At 47.2% G+C, this 23,247-nt stretch overlaps 1 protein-coding gene and 2 long non-coding RNA genes across 7 annotated transcripts in view; 1 reads left to right on the forward strand and 2 right to left on the reverse strand.

Moving 5' to 3' along the window:
* Positions 1–4,602, reverse strand: part of LOC116801627 — a 127,182-nt gene extending 122,580 nt beyond the window's left edge. For all 3 annotated transcript variants that reach the window (XR_004362132.1, XR_004362131.1, XR_004362133.1), the window contains exon 1: positions 4,515–4,602. This is a non-coding gene — a long non-coding RNA (uncharacterized LOC116801627). The remainder of the gene's footprint in view (positions 1–4,514) is intronic.
* The window catches only part of LOC6618762 (dynein heavy chain 10, axonemal), a 32,572-nt gene continuing 9,685 nt past the window's right edge, over positions 361–23,247 (forward strand). The window contains exons 1-34 of one of the 2 annotated variants that reach the window (XM_032722404.1): positions 361–1,231; positions 1,359–1,379; positions 1,918–1,973; positions 2,097–2,220; positions 2,345–2,451; positions 3,195–3,421; positions 4,246–4,376; positions 4,532–5,160; positions 5,518–5,708; positions 5,901–6,495; positions 6,548–6,854; positions 6,910–7,308; positions 7,370–8,243; positions 8,304–8,657; positions 8,716–9,007; positions 9,085–9,243; positions 10,387–10,539; positions 10,951–11,169; positions 11,241–11,375; positions 12,634–13,055; positions 13,121–13,316; positions 14,340–14,573; positions 14,980–15,085; positions 15,473–15,593; positions 15,938–16,682; positions 16,736–17,263; positions 17,753–17,911; positions 18,288–18,398; positions 19,049–19,879; positions 19,993–20,085; positions 20,163–20,323; positions 20,404–20,728; positions 22,199–22,387; positions 22,443–23,236. In XM_032722404.1, coding sequence (XP_032578295.1) covers positions 649–1,231; positions 1,359–1,379; positions 1,918–1,973; positions 2,097–2,220; positions 2,345–2,451; positions 3,195–3,421; positions 4,246–4,376; positions 4,532–5,160; positions 5,518–5,708; positions 5,901–6,495; positions 6,548–6,854; positions 6,910–7,308; positions 7,370–8,243; positions 8,304–8,657; positions 8,716–9,007; positions 9,085–9,243; positions 10,387–10,539; positions 10,951–11,169; positions 11,241–11,375; positions 12,634–13,055; positions 13,121–13,316; positions 14,340–14,573; positions 14,980–15,085; positions 15,473–15,593; positions 15,938–16,682; positions 16,736–17,263; positions 17,753–17,911; positions 18,288–18,398; positions 19,049–19,879; positions 19,993–20,085; positions 20,163–20,323; positions 20,404–20,728; positions 22,199–22,387; positions 22,443–23,236 — 10,571 coding nt within the window. In that variant the 5' untranslated portion in view covers positions 361–648. Of the gene's footprint in view, positions 1,232–1,358; positions 1,380–1,917; positions 1,974–2,096; positions 2,221–2,344; positions 2,452–3,194; positions 3,422–4,245; positions 4,377–4,531; positions 5,161–5,517; positions 5,709–5,783; positions 5,842–5,900; positions 6,496–6,547; positions 6,855–6,909; positions 7,309–7,369; positions 8,244–8,303; positions 8,658–8,715; positions 9,008–9,084; positions 9,244–10,386; positions 10,540–10,950; positions 11,170–11,240; positions 11,376–12,633; positions 13,056–13,120; positions 13,317–14,339; positions 14,574–14,979; positions 15,086–15,472; positions 15,594–15,937; positions 16,683–16,735; positions 17,264–17,752; positions 17,912–18,287; positions 18,399–19,048; positions 19,880–19,992; positions 20,086–20,162; positions 20,324–20,403; positions 20,729–22,198; positions 22,388–22,442; positions 23,237–23,247 lie in introns of those variants that run through there. The other variant, XM_032722403.1, reaches the window with a different exon arrangement.
* Positions 5,095–5,604, reverse strand: LOC116801628. 2 transcript variants are annotated; one of them, XR_004362134.1, is made up of 3 exons: positions 5,515–5,604; positions 5,243–5,455; positions 5,095–5,185 (listed from the first exon to the last, which is right to left on the reverse strand). It is a non-coding gene; the product is annotated as an uncharacterized LOC116801628 (long non-coding RNA). The 2 variants fall into 2 exon arrangements; XR_004362135.1 differs by having other exon boundaries at positions 5,243–5,460; positions 5,515–5,581.

Raw genomic sequence — 23,247 nt, forward strand, 5'->3', positions numbered from 1 at the left:
TTGCCCTAACGACAGCTAGTCAGGGCAACCAGCAACATAGCCGGGAAATGGAATCAAAACAAGCAGCATAAACAATTTAAGCAACGTCGTCATTATTATTCGACATCTTTAATCAAAGCAGCCCTGCTATATTTTCGTCAGGGAAATGGAAATAACTTTCATCAAACGCAGTTAACAAATTGTGTACCTATATATCTGAACAGTGTGGCCCAAAGACAACATTTCAAGGCATTCCATATTTGGTTTTTAGACGGCTGGCATTGGCCATTGCCGTAGCTGCAGCCGCAACTGTTGTCCTGGGATACACAAAAGGATTTTCAGACGCCCGGGAGTAAATACGCCAGCACTCTGTGGCGGAAGCGAAACCAAACTGCACAGCGAGGCAGCTGAAATTGATTGAAAGAACAACAAAAACGGAAAGGTGGTTGGGCATCCACCAAGTTGGCATCCAAGTGGGACGAGAGATCCTGTTTGTAACGAGAAATCCTGCGAAATCAAGGCAAACGTTTGATGTTCAGCCGCGCGAAGACGCCGACGTGGCAGCCAAACAACCAAAAGAGAGAAAGCAAGGGACCCAAAACCCACTCACATCGGCAACCCACTCCACCACCCAACTTCAAGAACCTATTCAAATAAGCGACGACCACCATGTCACAAACGCAATTTGAATCCACCTCAGACAGTGCCGATGCCGCGGCAGAGTCCCTTAACAACGTTGAACCCCGTGTCGTCTGGCTGAAGACGATTATGTCCAATATGCTGGGAGTTTTTGAACCCAAGTATGTGAATGCAACGATCAGCAAAAATATGCCCGCCGTGGAGAATTTTTTCAAGCGACGTTACGAGACCCAAAACGATTTGGATTTCGTAGTGTTGTTCTTCTGGCGCACCTTTTACGACAAGCTCATCGAGGAGGAGATTACCGTACTGGAGGAGGTGCCACGCCCACCACCCACAGTTCCCGACAAAAAGGGCAAGGGCAAAAAGAAGGGCGATGCCCGGATGGCGGGCGGAAAGTCCGCCGGCAAGGCGGGAGCGTCGGCAGGAGCAGCCGGAAAAGGACGCAAGAAAGCTGGCCAGGATGCAGCGGCACCAGCCGGTGGTGATCAAGAGCCCGTCGAAGAGGTCAACACTGGTGGTGAAACCACAGATGCCGAGGTAGAAGGCGAGTTGGAGGGCGAGGAGGAGGCAACCGTGGCTGGGAGTGGCAAGAGCTCAGCTCGATCCAGACGTAAGTCAGAACTACATAATATTTTCATTATTTGGGTTAGTTCTAAGCTGAAGAATAAGGAATATCTGCCTTATGATTAAACTTTTACAATTATCTCTCTGTAACCACATAAAAACCATATTTTCAGCCAGCTCCGATACGGAAAACGGTAAATAAGATGGATGCGTTACTTGAGTTTCCTTTGATACTGTCCAAAGATTTTAATTTAAAAGTTTCACTTTTTCCTCCTTTATTTTCCCCATTTTGGCAATGCATAATTTTGTAGCCCGTCCAACTTGATATCAAACGAAAATCTTGGTCCACACTTTGATTTGCGCCACCCACTTCACATCATAAATATTTAAGGGCCTCATTTTCGTTTGCCCGGCTAAAATTCATTTCTTTTGTAACTTTTAATTTGAATCAGCCATTCCGACGCAGCCACTATTCCACCCAACCGACTCATTTGATTTCCCATTGCCTGGTGCAAAGATAAGAGCAAAGTTTCGCCGGCTCATTCATTGCATTTAAATGGAAGCGCGCAACTTGCCACAATGCAAATTCCGCCCGCTGCACTTTGTTCCACCCCATCAATCTCAATCACAATCGTAATCGCGGCGCTGCATTCGCTTACTCGCTTCTGTCACGCCTATTTCGGCCCCTTACTAATGCATTTCCCCAAATGTTCCGCCTCCTCCTCCCAAAAGGTAGCAAATTTAGGAAGAAGAAAGCCACTTATGTACCCGTCTACGTGGAAGTGAAGGTGAGCACCCTAATTGAAAGGCACATGGAGTGTTTTGGAGATTCCTAATTGAAAATGGCTCAACTCCCTGAATTTAATGTGATCGAATATAGTACTAGATAGTTATGTCGCCTAAAATTACAGAAACTTGTCCCGGCGTACGTGAAAACCCCACAAGTGCACTGCCATTTTGGAAGGATGGAGTCCTCCGACCTGGATCCGAAGATTAAGTACATATACCTCGTGCGAAAAAACAGGAGGGAGATACGTGAGTACATTAACTAATTTAAATATTAAATATGAAATACATTAGGTCTTACATTTACACTATATTATTATTGTATTACCCACTTCTGCATCCCTGCAAGTTGTAAACATCCATGTCCTTTTAGCAAACTTCAGTGACGTATCAGCCTGCTTTGCCCAAATGCCCCTGTACTTTCTGCTAGGCACCGTTCGAGGGTCACTCATCAACTCGCTAAGGGATGACTTGAACCTGGTAAGTCTGAGAGAACCGTACTGCTGAGCTGCCATCCGTAATCGGACATTAAGAGACGCATCACCAAACCAAAATCACTCAAACTTGCACCCGATTCGCTCATTTCACACACCATAAACCGTTGTTCAATCAATCAAGGACTTTAAGGCCGATCCAGCATTGTTTCAAGGACTCGTTCGTCCTTCCGTCCGCTTGTCTTTTCATCCCGAAGTCCGCTCTCCGACCGCAAAACAAAATGTTGTGACGAATTGTAATTAATTCCCGAAACAAGGCAGTCATCTATCAAAATGCCCGCTGTGCCGCAAGATTATTCCGCTCCACTGCACCACTTTGGAGCTGTGAGGATAGCGGGCGGATTGGGTGACTTGGTTGACGGACGGTGGGTGAACCCTACGCCCACTGAACCGAGCCTTAAGCGTTGACCGCCAACGCAAATTGCTTCATCATAGCTCCAAAACGGGCTGCGGTTTCCATTAGACTGCCATGCCAGCCAAGACTTCGGCCTTCTGAGGTCCACAAAGTCGGCAGCGAGTGGGCTTCCATATTATTAGCTTTGCATGAAAATAAATTGGAAAATTGTTCCGTGAAAATCAGTTTTCGGCGAATGGCGAACGGGGCGAATCAATTAGAAAGTCTACACAGACCGCAGGACCTGAACAACGCGGCCTCCAATATCCTGGCACTCCATCTTTGATTCCATTGTACATGTGGGCTCTGTTTTCTTTTTTTCGCCCCAAAATCAGGTTTACAAGAGCGCCATTCAATTTCAATTTCGCGAACCGGCCACAGCGGATAGTCAGCAAATGGACAGTTATGAGGGGCAGGCCGGCGGATCTGGGAGCGGAGCAGCAGGCGGCGCTGGAGGAGAGACCGGCGAGGATATTTCCAGCGAGGCCAAGGAATCGGGCCCGGGTCTATTGGAGCTATCCAAACCATCGGAATTTCGTTTGAGAGCGCTTAAACAACAAAAGTATTTAACTTTTAACAAAGGCAGCCAGGGTGTGGCATTCGCTGCTCCTCTGCTGGCTTCTGGGGAAAAATCGGGGCTGGGTTTATTGGTTTCAAGCTGATGCTACTGGTGCTACTGCTGCTGGAGTGGAGGAGTGACTGGGCTCCGATTGTGAATGCTGCCTTTCTTTCAACCAACCCATTCGAGTTTTTTCTCTGATTTTTTTGGTGCAAATTTTCTGTTTGCCTTTGTTTTGCGCTTATCGCTGGTTACCATCGGCCACAGTTGCCGTTGCTCCCCTTTTTTATGCTCCTTTTCCCGATCCTGGTGCACAGAACCCTTTTCGCACATAAATTACAGCGCATCCGATAAGAAATTTTTATTTTTAATCGGATTTCATGCTACCATCAACGGCGCCGTACTCCGTTGTCGTCGGTGTCGTTGGGTTGTTGTCTTCTGGCCATTTTCCATTTGTTTGGCAGGCAGCATTTATGGCACTTCCTGGCGAGCCTCATTCATCCTTGCATTGGCCTTTCATTGCCGCCTCGCGAATGCCACTTGACCGCCACAGTTAAATTTTCCCCCTTTCATTTCGGGCATCTTTTTTGTTTTAACATTTTTTTTTGCTCCTTTCTGTCATGCAGATTAAAAAATGCCAACGCAGGAGGTGCTGGAGTTGGGTTCGTGGCCATATCCTCGTCCACTTCCAGCGGAGTAGCCTTTGTTACGCTTTGTATTTGTTGCTCATTTTGCTTATCGGTAGCCTTTCATTACGCTTTGTGTTAATTTTGCATACTGGACGGCCGTTAATTGTGTTTGTTTGTTTATTTGCCACTCCCTCCCAGGAAAATGAAGGAGGCAGAGGCGGCGGCCAAAAAGGCGAAGGCCAAGAAACCGGACGCTGAGCCCACGGAGGAGGAAGAAGAAGCTGACGCCCACAAAGTTGAAGCCCATTTGTCGTCCTCCGAGGAGGAAGGTGAGTAGATGCTTCATGGGAAGCTCCATAAACTAATTGATCGGTCTAGGTACATATCTTACTTAGTTCTCAGAAATACTTGCTCTAGACTTATTAAGAAACTTTTATTTCTATTTATGTACACGAAAGGTTACTTACCCAATAGTTCTTTACAGTGGAGGTAAAAGTCGAAAAGTTGACGATTGGTCAGCGATGGGAAAAGATGCTCAGTGAGACGAAGGCCAAAGTAGAGGCGGAACACGCTGCCGAAGAAGCCACGCCACCACGCATCACGCCCATCCAGAGGCGGCTACTCAAGGAGATCGAGGAGTTCCAGAGTGAAATAACCTGGACCATCAATCACATTGTCTGGGCCTTCAGTCTGCCGTCGTCGTACATTCTGCCCGGTCAGGAGGCAACGGAATTCGAGGACGCTATCATTAGGGTGCCTGTCGACCCCAAAAGACTGGACCTGGTTATCACATACACTCAGCAGCAGCTGGAAGAAGTGGTAGATGGTTGGATTAAGTACCTCAAGAAGACAATGAAGACGCTTACGGATGCCAAACTAGACGATTTCACTCCAATGGCCGAGCACCGCTACTGGCACAAAATGGAGGTGGAGCTCTACGGAACTTTGGAGCAGTTAAAGACCGAGTTTGTGGTAGCTGTTCTACAGCGTCTGACTGATGATAAATCCCCAGTGCTTGATGAGTGGCAAGCTGTTGTCGAAAAGACAGAGGCTCGCTTCAAGCTGGCCAAGGAAAACTCTGACTACTTAGGAACCATCATAGATTATCTGGAGGTGAGTTTTATAGGAGTTTTTATAGCTGAAACAAGGAATTATTTCAACCAAATAGCTTATAGTACACTACTCAAATACATACCAGATCCAAGACGTTGGAAACTAAAAAACTTATTTAAAAATGGAAATCATACATTTTATAAGCGTGGCAACGCTAAAACTGGAACTTTAATTTCGGTTTGGAACTAGTGGTTCGCTCAAGAGCGTGTTCCTTTCGGAATCGAAACATTAGTGCTTAATTTTCGTAGGCCTTGTTAATTTATTGTTGCTCACTTATCTTAATTGTAACTGTAACCTAACCTTAAAGCTTATCAGTGAAAGTACTAATAGTTTTAAATTTCTTTATCTACTCACCAGAAAGTACGAAGCTATGAGAGCTTTAAGATGGTGGTGCTGCAGATCCCCAACATCATGGTTGGGCTTCGTCACATCTGGACCATGTCCAGCCACTATTGCCGTGATCCCGAGATGCAGGTCCTGCTCTGCCAGATCTCGAATGTGTTCGTCCAGAAGGTGAAGAGCATCATCAACTTTGAGAACATATTCAAGTGAGTAAATTTGCAAAGTGCAGTGCGCAACTTTCACTTGTGAACTAGAGATGAGCGCGTGACGCGCTGGCTCATCGCATCGCATTAATCGAGTTCTTTCTGATATTAAACCGTTATGCGATGATCTATCGATGTAAATAATGTAATAAGTAGCATTATTTTGAAGTAAAATAATATTTATCTCGTGGACAGGTACTCAGCGACCTACACCTACGAGACGGCCACCAACTGTGCGAACTTGCTGCGCTGCTGGAAGCAGGCTTACAAGCTCAGTCGCCAGCACATCGAGGATTCCGGGGCTGGATCTCGCTGGGAATTCGACCGAGTGGCGCTCTTCAACGAGGTGAACCACATCCACCGCGTCGCCGTGGACATTGCCTATGTGGGTCGCGTGTTCGTCCAGTATGAGAATCTGTTTGGACACCGCTTGAAAGCCTGCATTGCGGATCCCTCGATCGTGGACAACCTGATGCGCAAGGTATATCGCATGCTTGATGATCTGATCAAGAGCGTCGACTATGACATGTTCAGGCCGGGAAACTGGGAGAACTGGGAGTACTCGCTGGAGTTGTTCAACAAACGGCTGGATAACGTGGAGAATGAGGCCAAGAACGTGATCGACCAAAGCATCAACTCCCTGCTGTCCTCTGAGAAGGGTCTCGACTTGGTGGTCAACGCTATGAACATAGACACCAGAGCCACTCTACAGGAGTTTGTGGCAACCAAACATGAGAATCTACTGCGATTCTTTGTGACCGAGATAAACGCAGTTGAGCGCGTATTCACGGTTTGTTGTGATTCATAAAAATAGTTCCCATATAATGTGGTTGCCTTTCCAGAAATTAAAAAAATCCCCGCCCATGGCCAAGCACCAGCCGGCCAAAATAAGTGCCATCTTCTGGGCACGCTTGCTAGGTAAGAAGCTCAAGACCTCGGTGCTGGCATTCAAGAGGGTGGAGGACGAGCCGGCTATCAAGAACAGCTTCCTGAAGCGCAGCTCTTTTAAGCAGTACTTCGAGTTAATGACTGTGATGTTCCAGTTTGAAAAGGTGCTCTTCGAGAACTTCATACAGAACGCCACTTACTTGGTGAACACCACAAACCGATCCAATGTGCTGCGTATTCGCATATGCAAGGAATCTACAAGTACGGCTTATGAACAGTAGGTTACAAGAGATGGAATTAATCTTTGTCCCCGTAGTGTCCTATATTTCGGAGGCCGTGCAGACCTTGAAGGCCAAGCCCCGACCTGAATTGCAAATGACCAGTGATAGGCGTGTTACTCCCGTAAAGTCTTCAAATCTTATGCCCGTGCAATCGGAAGCGTTTAGTGCCTACAGCGTCGCGGATTCGGCAGGAACGGAAATCAGCTCGGAATCGGAAAACGAGGGCTTGCTAGTGGGTGACACATCACAAAAGAAGCTGATGTGCCGCATCAACCGGCTGACCGTGCTGGTGGCCATGATCATGTGGATGGTCAGTAACACGCGAAAGGCAAATATACAACTTCAGGAATGCACAGCGTTTATTAGAATGGTGAAGGATAAGAAGCCCAAAGATGTTACGGCAATGGATCGGCACTGTGTTAGGACTTGCGAATGTGAGTTATTGGGATATAACAGAGTTGTAATTGTATAGACATATCGTTTTTCTGCTCTTAGTACTTCAACGAGCAGAGTCCCAGTATCTGCTGCCCATTTGGCGTGAACTCGTTGGGGAGAAAACACTTATCGAATATGACATGGACTTTGTCGTCAATCTGAAGCGCGATGTCTTCGATGTCCTGTTTGAAGCTCAGCAGTTTGAGCATCTTGGCTTTACACTTCCCGCAGTCTTGCGTACTGCGATCATGAAGAAGGACCTGCTCTTCAAGGACTATGAACGGATGACCGAGGTCGTTGATAGGTATAGGTCAATTATCAACAACCTGTCTATGTCAGAGGTGATCTTCCTACGCGGCCACATCTACGACACTGAACTCTTTATCCAAATGGGCGTGGGTCGATACACTTGGACCTCGTTCAATATAGGCAAATTCTGTGATCAAATCAATTCGCAGCTGCGCAAACTGACCTCTATAGTGTCCCAAATTAATTTTATTCGCCTGGATCTACGCTCTCGTATCGATATGATTAAGAGTTTCAATTTGTTCAACCTTGATGATGAACTTAAAGTTGAGGATACATCTAGAGCCTCTGGCGAATCATATCTACAAGATAGAAAAAACGCGTCCCAAAGATTCAAATCGGTCACTGGGGAAACTATAACAATGTTTTCGATCGAAAAAGACGTTCCAGCGGATGAAAAGGCAGAGCAAGCCTGCGGATCCGGCATATATCCATGTCAGGGATATTTCGAACTCTTAGAGGCATCGCGCAATCGAAAGGCAGCCCAAATGAAGAAGCTTTACGACTCCCTGGGCCCGGTATTAGTCAAGCTGGAGAGCTTGGTGTTGGGCACATTTTCTGGAAGGTCGGACCGGATGAAAACCTACTACGAGTATTGGGAAGGAGAAACATTCAAGTGTATTGTTGAGTAAGTAGTTCTCTTCTTCACTAGTTTCCTTATTAGTTAACCTATTAATTCCATTTTTAGCATGACGTATCAGAATTTAAAGTGCTATATCAACCGCCTGCTCTCAAATAAACCGATGTTTGAGGTGAACGCTGTTCTCCTGATGTCAGAAATCGTCCTTGAGCCTTCGGTTCAGGAACTGCAGAACACCATTGTGACTGCCACTAAGGACTATATATCTAGGTTGAGAATTTTCACCCGTTGGATGACAGGGACCTGCATAGCCTGTCCACTGGTGGAAATGGGCAAACAGTTCAAGTACAATTACACGTACTATGAGGACGTCATTCAGATAAGATCCATTGTGGATCTGGTCATAAACATACACGATTTGGCTTCTAGAGTGGCGAACGAAGCCAGGGCGTTTGTGTCGCAGTGAGTAATTGCTTTATTTGTGGAAGAAAAATCCCAATTAATGCACTTTATGCCAAAGATTCCGCAAGTACTTCAATCTGTGGGCCTTCGAGAAGAGTTTCATCTGCCAGAAGTTCTTGGAAAAACAGGTGACGCTCATCGAAATCGATGAGAAATTTACATTTTACTCGTCCATTGTGGAAACGCTGGCCAACACCCGCAAGTTCCAGGACATCAAATGTGTGCGCATAAATTTGGAGCCCTTGCTGGCGAGCATAACGCAACATGCCCAGGACTGGTGCACCACACTGGGCGAGGAGCTGTTGCGCCATGTCAACGATAACATGAGGGCAATGCGTAACGAAGTCAAAGTGAGTCCTGATTCTCCAAGATTCCACAAACACATCCCTTTCAAACAACCCTCCTAATCTGTGCAAATCTGTGGCAGACCCTTAGCCTGAATCTCAACAAGACCACACGCGAGCTGGAGGACTTCAAGCTGGTCATGACCACGATTGGCACGGTGCAGTCGTCGACGTTGACCAACGAGCAGAAAATCCACGAAATGCAGGAGACCTTCACCATTCTTAGCGAACACAAAATTATGGTAAGAATCGTCTTTAAATTTTTTGATAGGGTGCCATTGCCCAGTTTTTTCACGAGCTTCTCATTCTAATCCAATCCTTCTGAAATGGGCACATCCCCTCCGTTTAATGAAAGTTACTTAAGTCTGCCAACCATGGTGCGCTTATTTGTGTATTCAAATGAGCAGTTTTACAAAAATCCCATCGAAATCCCAGCAGAGCTGGATTGAGGCTACTGTCACTGTTTCTATTTCTGTTTACATATGCATATTCGGCGGTCGGTCTGGCCAGGACCATTTGGAAATGGCTTTCCGCTTTTTGGCGCAGCCACCGCACAAATGGTTACGTAAATGCAGCAGCAGCAGCAACAGGACTATCCGTGCCAGAGTCCATGCTCCATAGTCCAGATTAGGATCCGGGCCCGGCCAATGCTGCGTATCCGAATCTGTGTCTGTGTGCTGGCCATTTCGGTATCCGCTCGCTCCGCTTCGCTTCGGTCCATTCATTTATTGATGGCATTCCGTTGCGGCGGCGACGTCGCTTAGCTTTGGCCAGACAAAAAGGAATTAACTTGCATTTTATATAAATTAATGAACGAATGAATGCATACGCCCGCACACAGGGACAGTGTAATACATATACAGCTGAGGATAAGAGAGTAGCTCTTGGGATGTTCGCCATAAAATGGTAATATATTTCAGTCCAGCTTAAAATATGATTTTACTTCCGTTTTTAAAGTCTCTACAAAAATTTTCAAAGCTTTTCTTTCGAAATGTAAATAATAAATAATGAAAATTGGTGATCCCTGTAAAGGATATGCAATTTAGATACTCTGTTAGCTACAGTTATGACCTCACCTGTATGTATTGGCGTTGCAATTGTCGGGAAAGGCCAAATGAAAATTTATGCGGTGGCGGCCCTGAAAGCTATGCTATAGTTTTTTCCACTTCGGGTTGTGGACTTTTGGATGTTGGTTAAAAAAAAAAGTAGTGGGGGGGGGTCAGAAGAGCTGGAATACCACGCTTCGCTGGTCGTTAGTGAATTTCGGCACTTTTCATGATTATTATTTGCACTCAGCCATAATTGAAGGGCACTGCTTAATTTTTATGTGCGTTTTATTTGCATATATTTCGATCCGCAGTTTAATTCACCTCTTACCATTCCAGTTCCCCTACGAGGACATGCTGATGGCCCATCACCTGGAGAAGCGCTGGAAGAGGCTCTTCTTATCGGCCCTGTATCGCTACGAGAAGCTGCAACCAATTAAGCAGAAATTCGCCGACATGACTTCCGTCGAAATCGATGAGTTCTGCGATGATGTAAGTTGTCGGAATGGAGGAAAAGGAAGTCCCCCGGAGGTCCTTCCTTTTCGAGTTGTGGCAATGGGATTAGAGCTGAGGCTGATGCTGAAGCTGAGGCTGCGCTGTCGACTTTGCATTTCCGCTATTTTGCGTTCTTTTTCTGCAATTCTGTTTTGTTTCCTCCCATTATTATTTCCTTTCAATGGCATTTTAATTGGATTTTTCCGCGCGCCCAACCATTATTGTCAATTGTTAGCGGCGACGTCGCTGCTGTCGTCAGCGTAAAATGAATTAACTTGAAGTGTTTATCATTTGAATTAGAGCGCAAGACAGACAGACGGATGTGGTGGCTGGGTGGGTCAGAGGCCACCCATTCCCAGTGCCACTGCTACTTTGTGCTGCACTAACCTTTTCTCATTTGCTTGACAGTTGGCCGAGTTTATCAAGGATTACGACGAGAACGGACCCGGCTCCGTGGGCGCTGAACTGGAGCGAGGAGTGCGCCTAATGGATCCGTATGGCCAGAAAATAGCCGAACGCGAAACGAGACGGGAGGAGCTGGCCAATGCAGAGCGACTGTTCGACATGGCCATGGTTGATTACCATGAGTTTGCGCGGGTGCAAACCGAGTTTGAGGGACTGCAGCAGGTAGGGTATTCTTAATAATAAATATCCTTACTTGTTCATCAGATATTTTCAAACCCCATTCACTCTGGCAGCTGTACAAACTATACAAGGCGCAGAAATACGCTCGCGAAGGATGGGGCAAGACCTTGTGGGCCGATCTGGATCCCAATGTACTGACCGAGGGCGTCGAGAGCTATCTGAAGGAGTTCCGGAAATTTACCAAGGCGGTAAGCTTTTTCTCCGGGGCGCGGCAAACTTTGCCAATTAAACAAAGTTTTTCGGCCTGCTTGGATTTTCATAAAATTACAGGACGCCTTGGAACAACAAAAGCAAAATACTTTTGAACAGTGAACTCACTGTGAAAAGCGTCTTATGATGCCACTTTTACGCTCAAGCATGTCGGGCTATTCAAATAACTTAAAAGAAAATATCAGAATATTAGAAAAATCTGATGCTTCCACTCGGTTTGCTTTCAAAAGCGTGCGATGGGAAACCCATTACATCCGTTTGCTGGGTATTTTCTTTTTTCATACCTATGGCCTTCCATGAGGTTTCCCCAAAGCTTTAGTTAAACAAGAAATGAGAATTTTCTGGCCACGCCTTGCAGCGACAAAATTTTGCACCTAAACTGATTATGACAAATTGATTTATTTACTTCACTAACAAGTTTTTGAGGAATTTCGCTGGCCGGGCTAAAAGTTTGTTGCAGCCAAAACTTTTCGCCCATCGCCCATACAAATGAAGTGGGCGTGGCACCCCCGAATGGCGCGGCCCAAAGCATCGGTGGCCATTCTAGGTGGGGTTGGCTTTCTGGCATCATAACTCCTGCGGATAGAAGATTAGTATGGCAAATATTTCAAAAGCACCGCGATTAATATAAACAACGTAGTGGGTGCAAACAAATTTGAATATAATCATTCGACACGCACATATTTTACTGCAGTTTTATCGCGCATAATTTCGGATGCCAGTCCCCAAAGCAGCAACTACTGAAAGGCTCTACATAATCAGCGTCCTAAAATGTAAATCAATTTGTTCAATATTGAAAATAATTAAAATGCCAGCGGCCTGTCCATGTCATCTCCCTCCGACACTCAAACCCCTATACCTCGTCCGTCCTGTCCATCGACTTGTTGACAGTGGAGCTGCATTGCTGCTGTTGCTCCTGTTGTTGCTATTTCAATTTATGTCCTGAATGGTCCGGAGTGCCGTGCATTTTGCATGTGCAAACAAACGGACGGCAGCCCGGCGTGCAAACAGACTGCGCTTTTTGTCCAACAGCAACGGCAATGATGGGAACGATGGGAGTTGGTAGCTAAAACATAACCGAGACCAGAAACCACTGGCCGCAGGACGCGCGTTCGTCATAATTCAATGGGGGCAACCACAGGCAACAACCACACTATTGTTTCAGCTGATTTTCAGCCAGCTAACTAACCATCCACACCCCGCTAACCAATGGGAACTTTTCGTTTTCGTTTCCAGGTGCGCACCCTGCCCGTTGGCGTCCAGCTGGAGATCCACATGAAGCAGTTCAAGGGCACTGTGCCGCTGATGGTTAGCCTCAAACACGAGGCTCTCAGGGAGCGCCACTGGCTGCAGTTGATGGAGAAGACGGGTCAGTACTTCGACATGTCCCCGGCGAGATTCACGCTGGAGAACATGTTCGCCATGCAGCTGCACAAGTACCAGGAGATCGCCGAGCAGATCCTAACCAATGCCATCAAGGAGCTGCAAATCGAACGGGGTGTCCAGGCTGTCATCGAAACCTGGGCCTCGATGGCCTTCAAGACCTTCAAGCACTACAAGGGATCGGATGATCGGGGTTGGGTGCTGGGTCCGGTGGACGAGATCATGCAGATACTCGAGGATAATGCCATGAATCTCCAGTCGATGGGAGCCAGTCAGTGAGTATCCCTAAGATATGAGATAAGAGCCCTAGTTATTGTTATATTAATTTGTATATCACCAGGTTTATTGGACCCTTTCTGGAGACGGTGAACAAATGGGAGCGTACCTTGGCCCTTATCTCGGAGATAATCGACGAGTGGTTGGTGGTGCAGCGCAAGTGGCTCTATTTGGAGGGCATATTCATTGGCGGCGACATTCGCACCCAGCTGCCGGAGGAGGCGCGGAAATTCGATGACATTGACAAGTCGTATCGCAGGGTGAGTAATCCGTGGTATTTGCTGGTCCTGGTTATGTAACTATTGGGTTATTTGGAACGCACACTTAGTGTCTGCCTACAATTTATTTGAGTTGATTTAATGTGTGCCGACAGTATGGCGACTCCTTACTTAACGGTAAACATAATACGCATGCAAACGACTGCTATTGTGTATGCGTAATTGTGTAGCCGCACACAGACCGAAATACGTTAGGATATCCCAGGATATCCCAGGAGCCGTAGCACATTACACATACGCAACGTTAGCCGAGCAGTGTTTACAAATGCCAAGCACTTTCACCTTCCACTACCGACTGCTTTCTCCCCGTTCCCCGGTGTGCAAGTGGGCGTGTGTGTGTGGGATAGATTTGTGTTTGTGTTTGGCGCTTAACTTCACTTAACCTTGCCAACCACTGGATTCCTTCCTTCGTTTGCTTTACGTTTCATTTGTAACATTTGCCGCCATATTTGATGCCATTTGTGAAATGATTTATTATTTTGATTTGCTCTCGACATTCGTGTTATGTTCCATACTCTCTCGATTGGTAGGGCCTCCTATTTGACTTGACCGAATTAAGATCCTTGAGTTCGGGTTGTAGTGCCACTCAGGATTAAAATTACTTTACACAATTTAAGTATTAGTATAAGTTTGTTTCACAGTTTGAAGCAACAAAGATTGCATTCTTGAAAGGGTTTTAAGTGTAAGTATTATAGAAACGTTAGAGATTTAATTTACATTGAAGAGTAATGAGGGTTATAAAAGCACGTGTAAAATACTGTCTAAGTTGGTAAATTTGGTAGTTACTAAAGACTAAAATTATATATGTAGGGTATACGAGATGCCATATATCATACTCCATAGCCATTCCCACTTTCGTCTAATATGTTTGATTGTATTTGGGTTGGTCGTTGCGCTCATTGCCTTTCATAATAATTTACTGCCCCGACTGGCGATGCCGCGTTCTGGTTGCTGACTCCTGCTCCCAGCTCCCTACTACATCTTTCTCTCCATCTTCCATTGCAGATCATGGTCGATTGTGCCAAAAATCCGTTAGTGGTGCCATTCTGCACAGTACCCGGTCGCTTAGTGGAAATACAGGGCTTGGGCATTGGCTTGGAAAATTGTCAGAAGTCGTTAAACGAATATTTGGACTCGAAGCGTCGCATTTTTCCGCGTTTCTATTTCATATCCACCGATGAGCTGCTCTCCATCCTGGGCAGCAGTGAGCCATCTGCAGTGCAGAACCACATCATCAAGGTGGGTATCGGGTGGGTTCGGTTTGGGTTCCGCATCTGGTTTCAAGTTGGTGGGTGTGCTGCCCTTTTGGTGGTGACAACAACAGATTTGCCAAACTGCCAACGACATTATTTTTATGTACAACGGGGCGTGTGTGTATATATATATATATATGTATGTATGTATATACCATAGAGTCTTGCCATAAAAGTTAATGTCACTGTTTATTCGTTCTGGCCAATGTCCATGGCGGAAATTACGCCAATTTCTGCAACACATGCACGGCTCTGGTCTCGTTTCGTTTCGTTTTGGGACGCTTGAGCCGTGGTAAATTTTTATGAATTTATTTGGCTTATAAATAATATATATATTTTTTCTTTCCTCCGCCCCCGCCCCCTTCCGTTTGCATTGATTTTGCAATTTTCAGATGTACGACAATATCAAGTCGTTGCGCTTGGTCAAGGAGGGCAGCCAGACAATTGTTACCGGCATGGTTTCCAGCGAGGGCGAGGTCATGGAGTTCCGGAACTCTGGTAGGTACTGCTCCATTCCGTTCGGGAAACGGATTCGGGGCAATCCAGCATCCACGCACTGATTGCCAATTTTAAAATTGAACTTTTTTATGGCAATATTGTCTGCTGCCTGCCGGCTGGCCAATTTCTTTTAATTAATTTGAAGCCAGTCGCAGTTGGCATCGCATCGCATCGTGGCGCATTGACATGGTCATGGGATGGGCTTGGGCATCGGCATGGGCCCATCAGCCAAGCTGGGATGATTGCTCCTCTGTTCTTACTGCCATTGTTGTTGCTTTATTGTTTGTTGTATAACACTTATTGATATTGGCAACTGGGGTTTATTTATGCGGTTATTGTCTTTTCTTTTCGCCTGCTTCTTCCTCCTCCGGGTGCGATGAATAACAGCACGGGCAGCGGGACGCGTGGAGTACTGGATGAACGATGTCCTGGACGAAATGCGCCGCTCCAACCGCTTCATAAACAAGACGGCCATCTACGACTTTGGCACAGATCTGCAAATTTCAAGGTAAGTGCTACCGTCAGCTGGGCATAAAACATATTTAATGCCTCTGTCCTTCCGCTTCCTTTTCGTATCCTTCTGGTGGGGAAGACAGAGTGAGTCCTGGGTGGGTACCAGAGTGACACTTCGGCAGCCAATTCCTTTTATGGCCGGCGATTTACATTGCGGGAAGTCAACTGCTCCGACTCTCATCCAGTTCCCACTCCGGTCGCGACTGTATAATTTTGTCATTTCGCGCGATTTATTATTTTGTTTAAGCCGTGGGGCGCATGGCCTGGCATATTTATGGCCAATTGTATTAAATTGACAGTCATTGGGCACTTTCGATTTCGACTTTGTTGTGTCCGCAGGCCCGACTGGCTAATGAACTACCAGGGAATGGTGGGTCTGGCTGCGAGTCAAGTCTGGTGGACGGCAGAGGTGGAGGAGGCCTTCGACCAGGCCCAAAATCATGGAAACATGCGGGCCATGAAGGATTTCCTGGGCAAGAACAACTACCAGATCGAGGAGCTGGTCCTCAAGGTGCGCTCCAACCTTTCCCGCAACGATCGACTCAAGTTCAAGGCCCAGTGCACAGTGGATGTCCATGCGAGGGACATTATTGACAACTTTGTGCGGGACAATGTCCTGGATGCCAGCGAATTCAGCTGGGAAAGTCAGCTGCGTTTCTACTGGATTAAGTTCTACGATAATCTGCATGTGCTCCAGTGCTCCGGAAGCTTCGACTTCGGTTACGAGTACATGGGTCTTAATGGTCGCCTGGTTATTACTCCCCTCACGGATCGTATTTACTTAACTATAACCCAAGCTCTGCTCATGAATCTAGGTGGTGCTCCAGCTGGACCAGCTGGAACGGGAAAAACGGAGACGGTCAAGGATCTGGCCAAGGCCATGGGCCTCCTTTGTGTGGTCACCAATTGCGGCGAGGGCATGGACTACCGGGCAGTGGGCACTATACTTTCCGGCTTGGTCCAGTGCGGTGCCTGGGGATGCTTCGACGAGTTCAATCGTATCGACATCTCAGTGCTTAGTGTGATATCAACCCAGTTGCAAACCATCAGGAATGGCTTAATAAGAAAACTGGATCGGTTTGTGGTATGTAGTCATAAGATTATCCTTCGACACTGTTTAATAATGATTTGTATCAGTTTGAAGGCGTTGAGATCCATCTCGATCCCAAATGCGGCGTGTTCGTGACCATGAATCCTGGCTACGCTGGCCGCACGGAGCTGCCAGAGTCCGTTAAGGCTTTGTTCCGCCCAGTAACCTGCATCAAGCCCGATCTAGAGCTAATCTGTCTGATCTCCCTGTTCTCTGATGGATTCCTTACAGCCAAGGTATTGGCCAAAAAGATGACCGTTTTATACTCCCTGGCGCAGGCGCAGTTGTCGAAGCAGTGCCATTACGATTGGGGATTGAGATCCCTCAACTCCGTGCTGCGAATGGCTGGCGTAATGAAGCGGCAGTCTGAGGATCTACCGGAGGCAGTGGTACTGATGCGAGTGCTGCGTGACATGAACTTCCCCAAATTCGTGTTCGAGGATGTACCATTGTTCCTGGGACTCATCAAGGATCTGTTTCCTGGTATCGATTGCCCCCGCATCGGTTATCCCGACTTTAATGCCGCCGTGCGTCATGTGCTGGTCAACGATGGCTACATATTGCTGCCCGATCAGGTGCGTCTGTCCACTGGTTTGTGCCCTGTCACTGCCGTGTTGACAGTGGCAGCCGTATCACTCAGCCGTATCACTCTCCTGGCGGCCATCACTTTGACACTTTGTAAATTGCGCAATGTCGCATAATCGCAAATGAAGGAAATGTTACAAAGCATTTTGCACCGGCCTCTTCCTTTGTGACCCACCGCCCACGTCCAATTTCAACTTTGCTTCTCCAACAACTGCTGACAATTTTCACTAATACAATTTTCCATTTCTTCTTTCTCTCCTCCATGCACGCTATTCCCGAACTACTGGCAAAATCCTTGCCACTTTCATCAAACAAAATGTTGCGCAAATGTCGGCCACCTCCTGCCGGAAATGGACAACTGCTGGACATGCGATGTCACCCGGGCTCGGTTCCTCCCGTCCGGGCAACACCATTTATGACAACTAAATCCCCACAATGGCAACGCCTTCTTCGTCCTTTCGAAAAACTCTGGCTGGCAGGAGGACAAAGTAGTGCAAATGTACGAGACCATGATGACCAGGCACTCGACCATGTTGGTGGGCCCTACAGGTGGCGGGAAAACTGTCGTCATAAATGCCCTGGTCAAGGCGCAGACCCACATGGGCCTGCCCACCAAGTGCCTTGTGCTTAACCCCAAGGTAAGTGGACCCATGGCTCCATCCCCCAAATTTGGACAAGCGCACAAATTGCCTCCTCCTGCGGCACTTTTAGTTTACTCCGTCCTTTATGAGCTTAGGTGCATGTCCTTTGGCCTCGTCCTGTCTTCAAATTGCACTTCTCTCTGTTTTTCGCATTTTGCTTTTGCAAATCCGAGTTGTTAAGTGCTTGTGAAATTGTTCAATTGCATGGACTGTAATTACTCCATGCAATATTGAAAAACATTGATACTGCAATTCCGAAGCAATCAAGCTTTGGTCCACAGAAAACCCAAACATTCTTTATAATTGTGCATACATTAGGCTTTAAGAAAGTATCATTGGGAAATGTACACGGGTATCATATTTTTATTTGCAGGCCTGTTCTGTGATCGAATTATACGGCTTTTTGGATATGGAAACGAGGGATTGGATTGATGGATTGTTTTCAAATATATTTCGTGAAATGAATAAGCCCATCGAGCGAGAGGTACGTAAAAAGGGGCTGCCTTTTTGGGTGGGATTAGGGGGCTCCGATATCAAACCACTGGGCAGGTGCCGGTGCCAACCCGCCGGGAATTAAAGTGCAGCATCAGCGAATCCGCATCCGACAACGACCACGCTCAATGTCGTCCCGCGTGGGGCGCAAATGCAGGTGCTTGGTGGTTGCGCCGCATCATTCATTCGGAAATCGCGTCCATACAGTAATAAGCCGGGATTGCATAAAAACTGAACGCTGGGTATATGGGTTTGCTGCAAATTCACAATTTCTTAAACATAAATTTCATTTAGCGGGGAAGTTTCGCTGAATTTAAATCTATTATTTATTAACCTTTAAAAATTTATGAATATGTTATAAATATTCCGAATGGCCATCAGTTGTTACCATGTTGAGGTAATACCTTGTAATGCCTTGTAGGGTAAACTAAAAAAGAATGTCCAGGAGATTCGGTCAATATTTTATTGAGTGAATCCCTGCTGATTTTCGTATCCGAGCCAAGCTCATTCATTCGGCTCCGCAGAGTAATCACTCGTGGGTGGTAAGCTGACTGGGGGCAGCTGGGTGACGACGAGAACTCGGGTGACAGGCGTTGAGTAACGCACTTAGGCTAATGCAACCCAATGCCAACTCACCGACAGGAGCGACGTTACGCCTGCTTCGATGGAGATGTGGATGCTCTGTGGATCGAAAACATGAACTCGGTGATGGATGATAACAAGCTGCTGACTTTGGCTAACGGCGAGCGCATTCGTCTGGAGAACTACTGTGCCCTGCTCTTCGAGGTGGGCAATCTAAACTACGCCTCTCCAGCTACGGTCTCCCGGGCAGGAATGGTGTACGTGGACCCGAAAAATCTTCGATACAGTCCGTTCTGGCAGCGGTGGGTGCTCACCCGGCCGGAGCCTCAGCGGGAACTCCTTAACGACTTCTTTGAGAAGATTATCACGCAGTCCATAGCCTTCATTCTGGAGGGCCTGGATGGCACTACTCAGGGTAATCCCCTGAAGCTGGTCATAATGCAAACGGACCTGAACATGGTAACTCAGTTCTGCAACCTTTACGACGCCCTCCTGCCCAACTATGTTATGGATAGTAAGAACTACGATGAGCCGGTGCAGCAGAACTACAATACAGACAGTCTGGAGTGCTGTTTCCTGCAGGCGGTCTATGGGTCTATGGGCGCTTGTCTCGTGGAGAAGCATCAGCCTGTCTTTGATGAGTATATGAAGCGCATATCCGGCTTTCCGTTAGTGCAGGACACGCCGGATAATCCCGCCTCTGGAGGACAGTTTCCGCAGAGCAAGCCCACACTGTACGACTACTTCTGGGACGTCAAGGACAACGTTTGGAAGGCCTGGGAATGGGTGGTGCTGCCGTACACGCACGACCCGCAAGTGAAGTTCAGTGAGATCCTTGTGCCCACGGTGGACAACACCCGAACCAATCGGACTCTCAGTCTGATGAGCGAGGTGAGTGGTGCCTAGCTGTTTGGGAATGTCATTACTCCCAGCTTCTGGGAGATGCCTTATTAATGTTTGTGCCTATTTCGATTGCGTCGCTTAAACTCCAATCCCGTTTACAGATCAAACGACCCGTTCTGCTTGTGGGAGAGGCTGGCACATCAAAGACGGCTACCATCATGCAATATTTGCGCAATCTCAATCCGAGTGTCAACGTAATTGAAAAATCTCTGTGACAAACGTCGCGTTCCCGGCTAACATGGCGACCCCATCCTTTTCGCTTCCCTTTCAGGTCATACTCAATATTAATTTTTCATCGAGAACCTCATCGCTGGATGTGCAGCACACCCTGGAGGCGGCCGTGGAGAAACGCACCAAGGATACGTACGGGCCTCCGATGGGCAAGAGAATTGCCTGCTTTATTGATGACATGAACATGCCGCAGGTGGATGAGTGAGTTCACGTCGTTACAGCAGCAAGATAGCGAAGCGAATTCCGGCTCCATCTCATTTCGCTTATCTCCCCCCTCGCAGATATGGCACCCAGCAGCCGATTGCCCTGCTGAAGCTATTCTTTGAACGCGGCGGCATGTACGACCGCGATAAGGATCTCAACTGGAAGAAGTTTAAGGATCTGACCTTCTACGCAGCCATGGGAACAGCGGGTGGCGGCAGGAACGAGGTGGATCCCCGATTCATCAGCATGTTCTCCACCTACAACATCATATTCCCCAACGATGAGTCCCTCATCCAGATCTACTCATCCATCTTCAAGGGCCATATGGTATTCGTGAAGTTCCAGCCCGAGTACATGCCTATAGCCGACATGATTGTCCATATGACACTAAAACTTTTTAAGGTAAGTTTTAAGCATATAAGCATACCTAAATCGAAGGAGGTCTTCAGATTATTTATAAAAATGTATAGTGATATTCTAAAATACTAACTCATTATTATTTAATTTTAATCATAGCTTATAGAAATTACGTCGTTCAAGTCAACCTTATGGCTATGGTTGGCTTTCAAATTTCATGCCTCAGAAATACCGATTATGAAATGCATTTTTGTGACATTTCAGATATTTCTCTGGCACCCATATAGACTCTGAATTTATTTATCTGCCTTCGGTTGAATTTTTTCAATATCAGTGAACACCTTGACTGCATTCAGTGCAAATTCACTAGAAGAAATCAATTCCTGAATAATGCTTTAAGGCCTCTCACAAATTTTATGAAATTCGATTTACATATGCAAATAACGACAATTTTTCATAATCTGCTTTGCTGTGCCGCTCACCTCCTGCCACATCCCAATTGCCCACCCCCGCCCCCGCTGTACAATGGAAATGGAAATTATTCAATGGTCTGTAATGCACTACAACGTAGGGCTTCGTCGTCCTCTCCATCGTCCTTGTTCTCAATCTCGTAGCTGCTCCATTGGTTTTTCGAGTGCAACTCAGTGCCGTAGTCGCCGTAGACGACCCACCCGTACTTGCACCACCAATCCACTGCGCTCCAGAACCACTCCACTCTGCCCTCACAATGGTCACCCGCCTCGACGGCTGCCTAGTGACTGTATCTGGCCCTCCGGCCCTGGATGTGGATGTAGATGTATCTGTATCTGGTCCTGCTGCTTTGCTCAGTGCTCGTTTTGCCTATCTCTGCCGGAATATCTTGGCCGGGGCGAAATTTGATTATGTTCAAGTATTGAACTGTAGAGAGATGGCTCTTTTCGCAGCTGTGGGCGTGGCACCGGGTCCGGAGCATTAGTTTATGGTCCTTTTAACAATTGTTGACACTAAAATATTATCGCATTTCATTGCGTGCAGATAAAAATGCATTTGTCGCCGCAATTGCCACAAGCAGCCAGGGTAGCCTGGTGGCCTGGCAGCATGACCCTTCCATATCCGAAAAAATGATTTACTTACACCTGCCCTACCCCCGTCCGTCTGCCGCCCACCGGGCAAGAGGAGCTCCTAGTTCGTATGTCTTCTTTACACACTCAGGGCAAGGATATTAATGCGCCACGAAATGGAGTGAAATGAATTATTTGAATAGAATTGCCGTTTCTCAGAAGCGCGCCCTGCTGGTGCGGCGACTGCAACTTGATAATGGCTGTAAATTCAGCAACTTGGCAGAGTCCCCAAAAGGGGGCGGAGAAAGTCCTTGCTGCGACCCTTGTGAACGCATATTGCTAGTCGAGATAAAATTGATTTGTGTGGGGGCTCCTATACATATATGTATGGGAGACTGTAGTGTGTGAGCTCGACCGGTTATATGGTCCATTGTCTGGCTAGGCTCGCTTATGCTAATTGCTTCCTGATTCCCAGATGGTGATTGTGGACTTGCCACCGACGCCCTCCAAGTTCCACTACATTTTCAATCTGAAGGATCTGTCGCGTATCTTCGCCGGACTGCTGCTCATCGAACCCACTTGCTTCAAGGGCCTAAGGGACCTGATTAGGGTGTGGCGCAACGAGTACACCAGGATCATATGCGATCGCCTGATAACCGATAACGTGAGTGTAACTTCATTTTATTGCCAATTCTCATTACTGTATTCCTGTATACCAGGACATCGCAAATGTGCGTCGAAATCTGGCCGTGGAAGTGGCCGAACGGTTTCCCCCATCATTCGAGGAGGAGCATGGATTTATTGATGCAGCAGCAGCGGAAGCAGAGGCACAGGCTCGCTTGCTCTATGAGCCATCCAAGGCTGATACCGATGGAGGAGAGGAAGAGGGCGAAGAGGAAGAGGAGGGTGAGGAGGCGCCTCAGGTGATACTCTCGCTCAAGGACTACGTGCTGCGCGATCCGCTGCTTTTTGGAGACTTCCGCAATTTTACCAATGAATCTGAGCCTCGTTTATATGAGGATCTGTTGGACTACAACTCTGTATACTTTCTATTCACGGAGATCCTAGAGGAATACTGTGAACGCAAACAAAAGATGACATTGGTCCTGTTTGAGGACTGTCTGGAGCATCTGACCCGCGTCCATCGGACGCTGCGTATGAATCGCGGACATGTGCTGCTCATTGGAGTCGGTGGCAGCGGCAAGAAGTGCATTACTCGTCTGGCCGCCTTTGCCGCCGAATGTGATGTGTTCGAGATTACTATTTCCCGCGGATACAATGAGGCCGCGTTCCGCGAAGATCTGAAGGTCCTTTACATCATAGCGGGCGTGAAGCGAAAGAAGGTCGTGTTCTTGTTTACGGGAGCACAGGTAGCAGAAGAGGGCTTCTTGGAGTTGATCAACAACATCCTTACAGTGGGCCAAGTGCCAGCCCTGTTCCCCGATGAAGACAAGGACGGTATTGTCAATCAAGTGCGCAAGTTCGCCGAAGAGGATGGAGTTTCGGCATCCAAGTGAGTGACAG

The sequence above is a fragment of the Drosophila sechellia genome, chromosome 3R, assembly GCF_004382195.2.
Source record: "Drosophila sechellia strain sech25 chromosome 3R, ASM438219v1, whole genome shotgun sequence".
Lineage (NCBI taxonomy): Eukaryota > Metazoa > Arthropoda > Insecta > Diptera > Drosophilidae > Drosophila > Drosophila sechellia.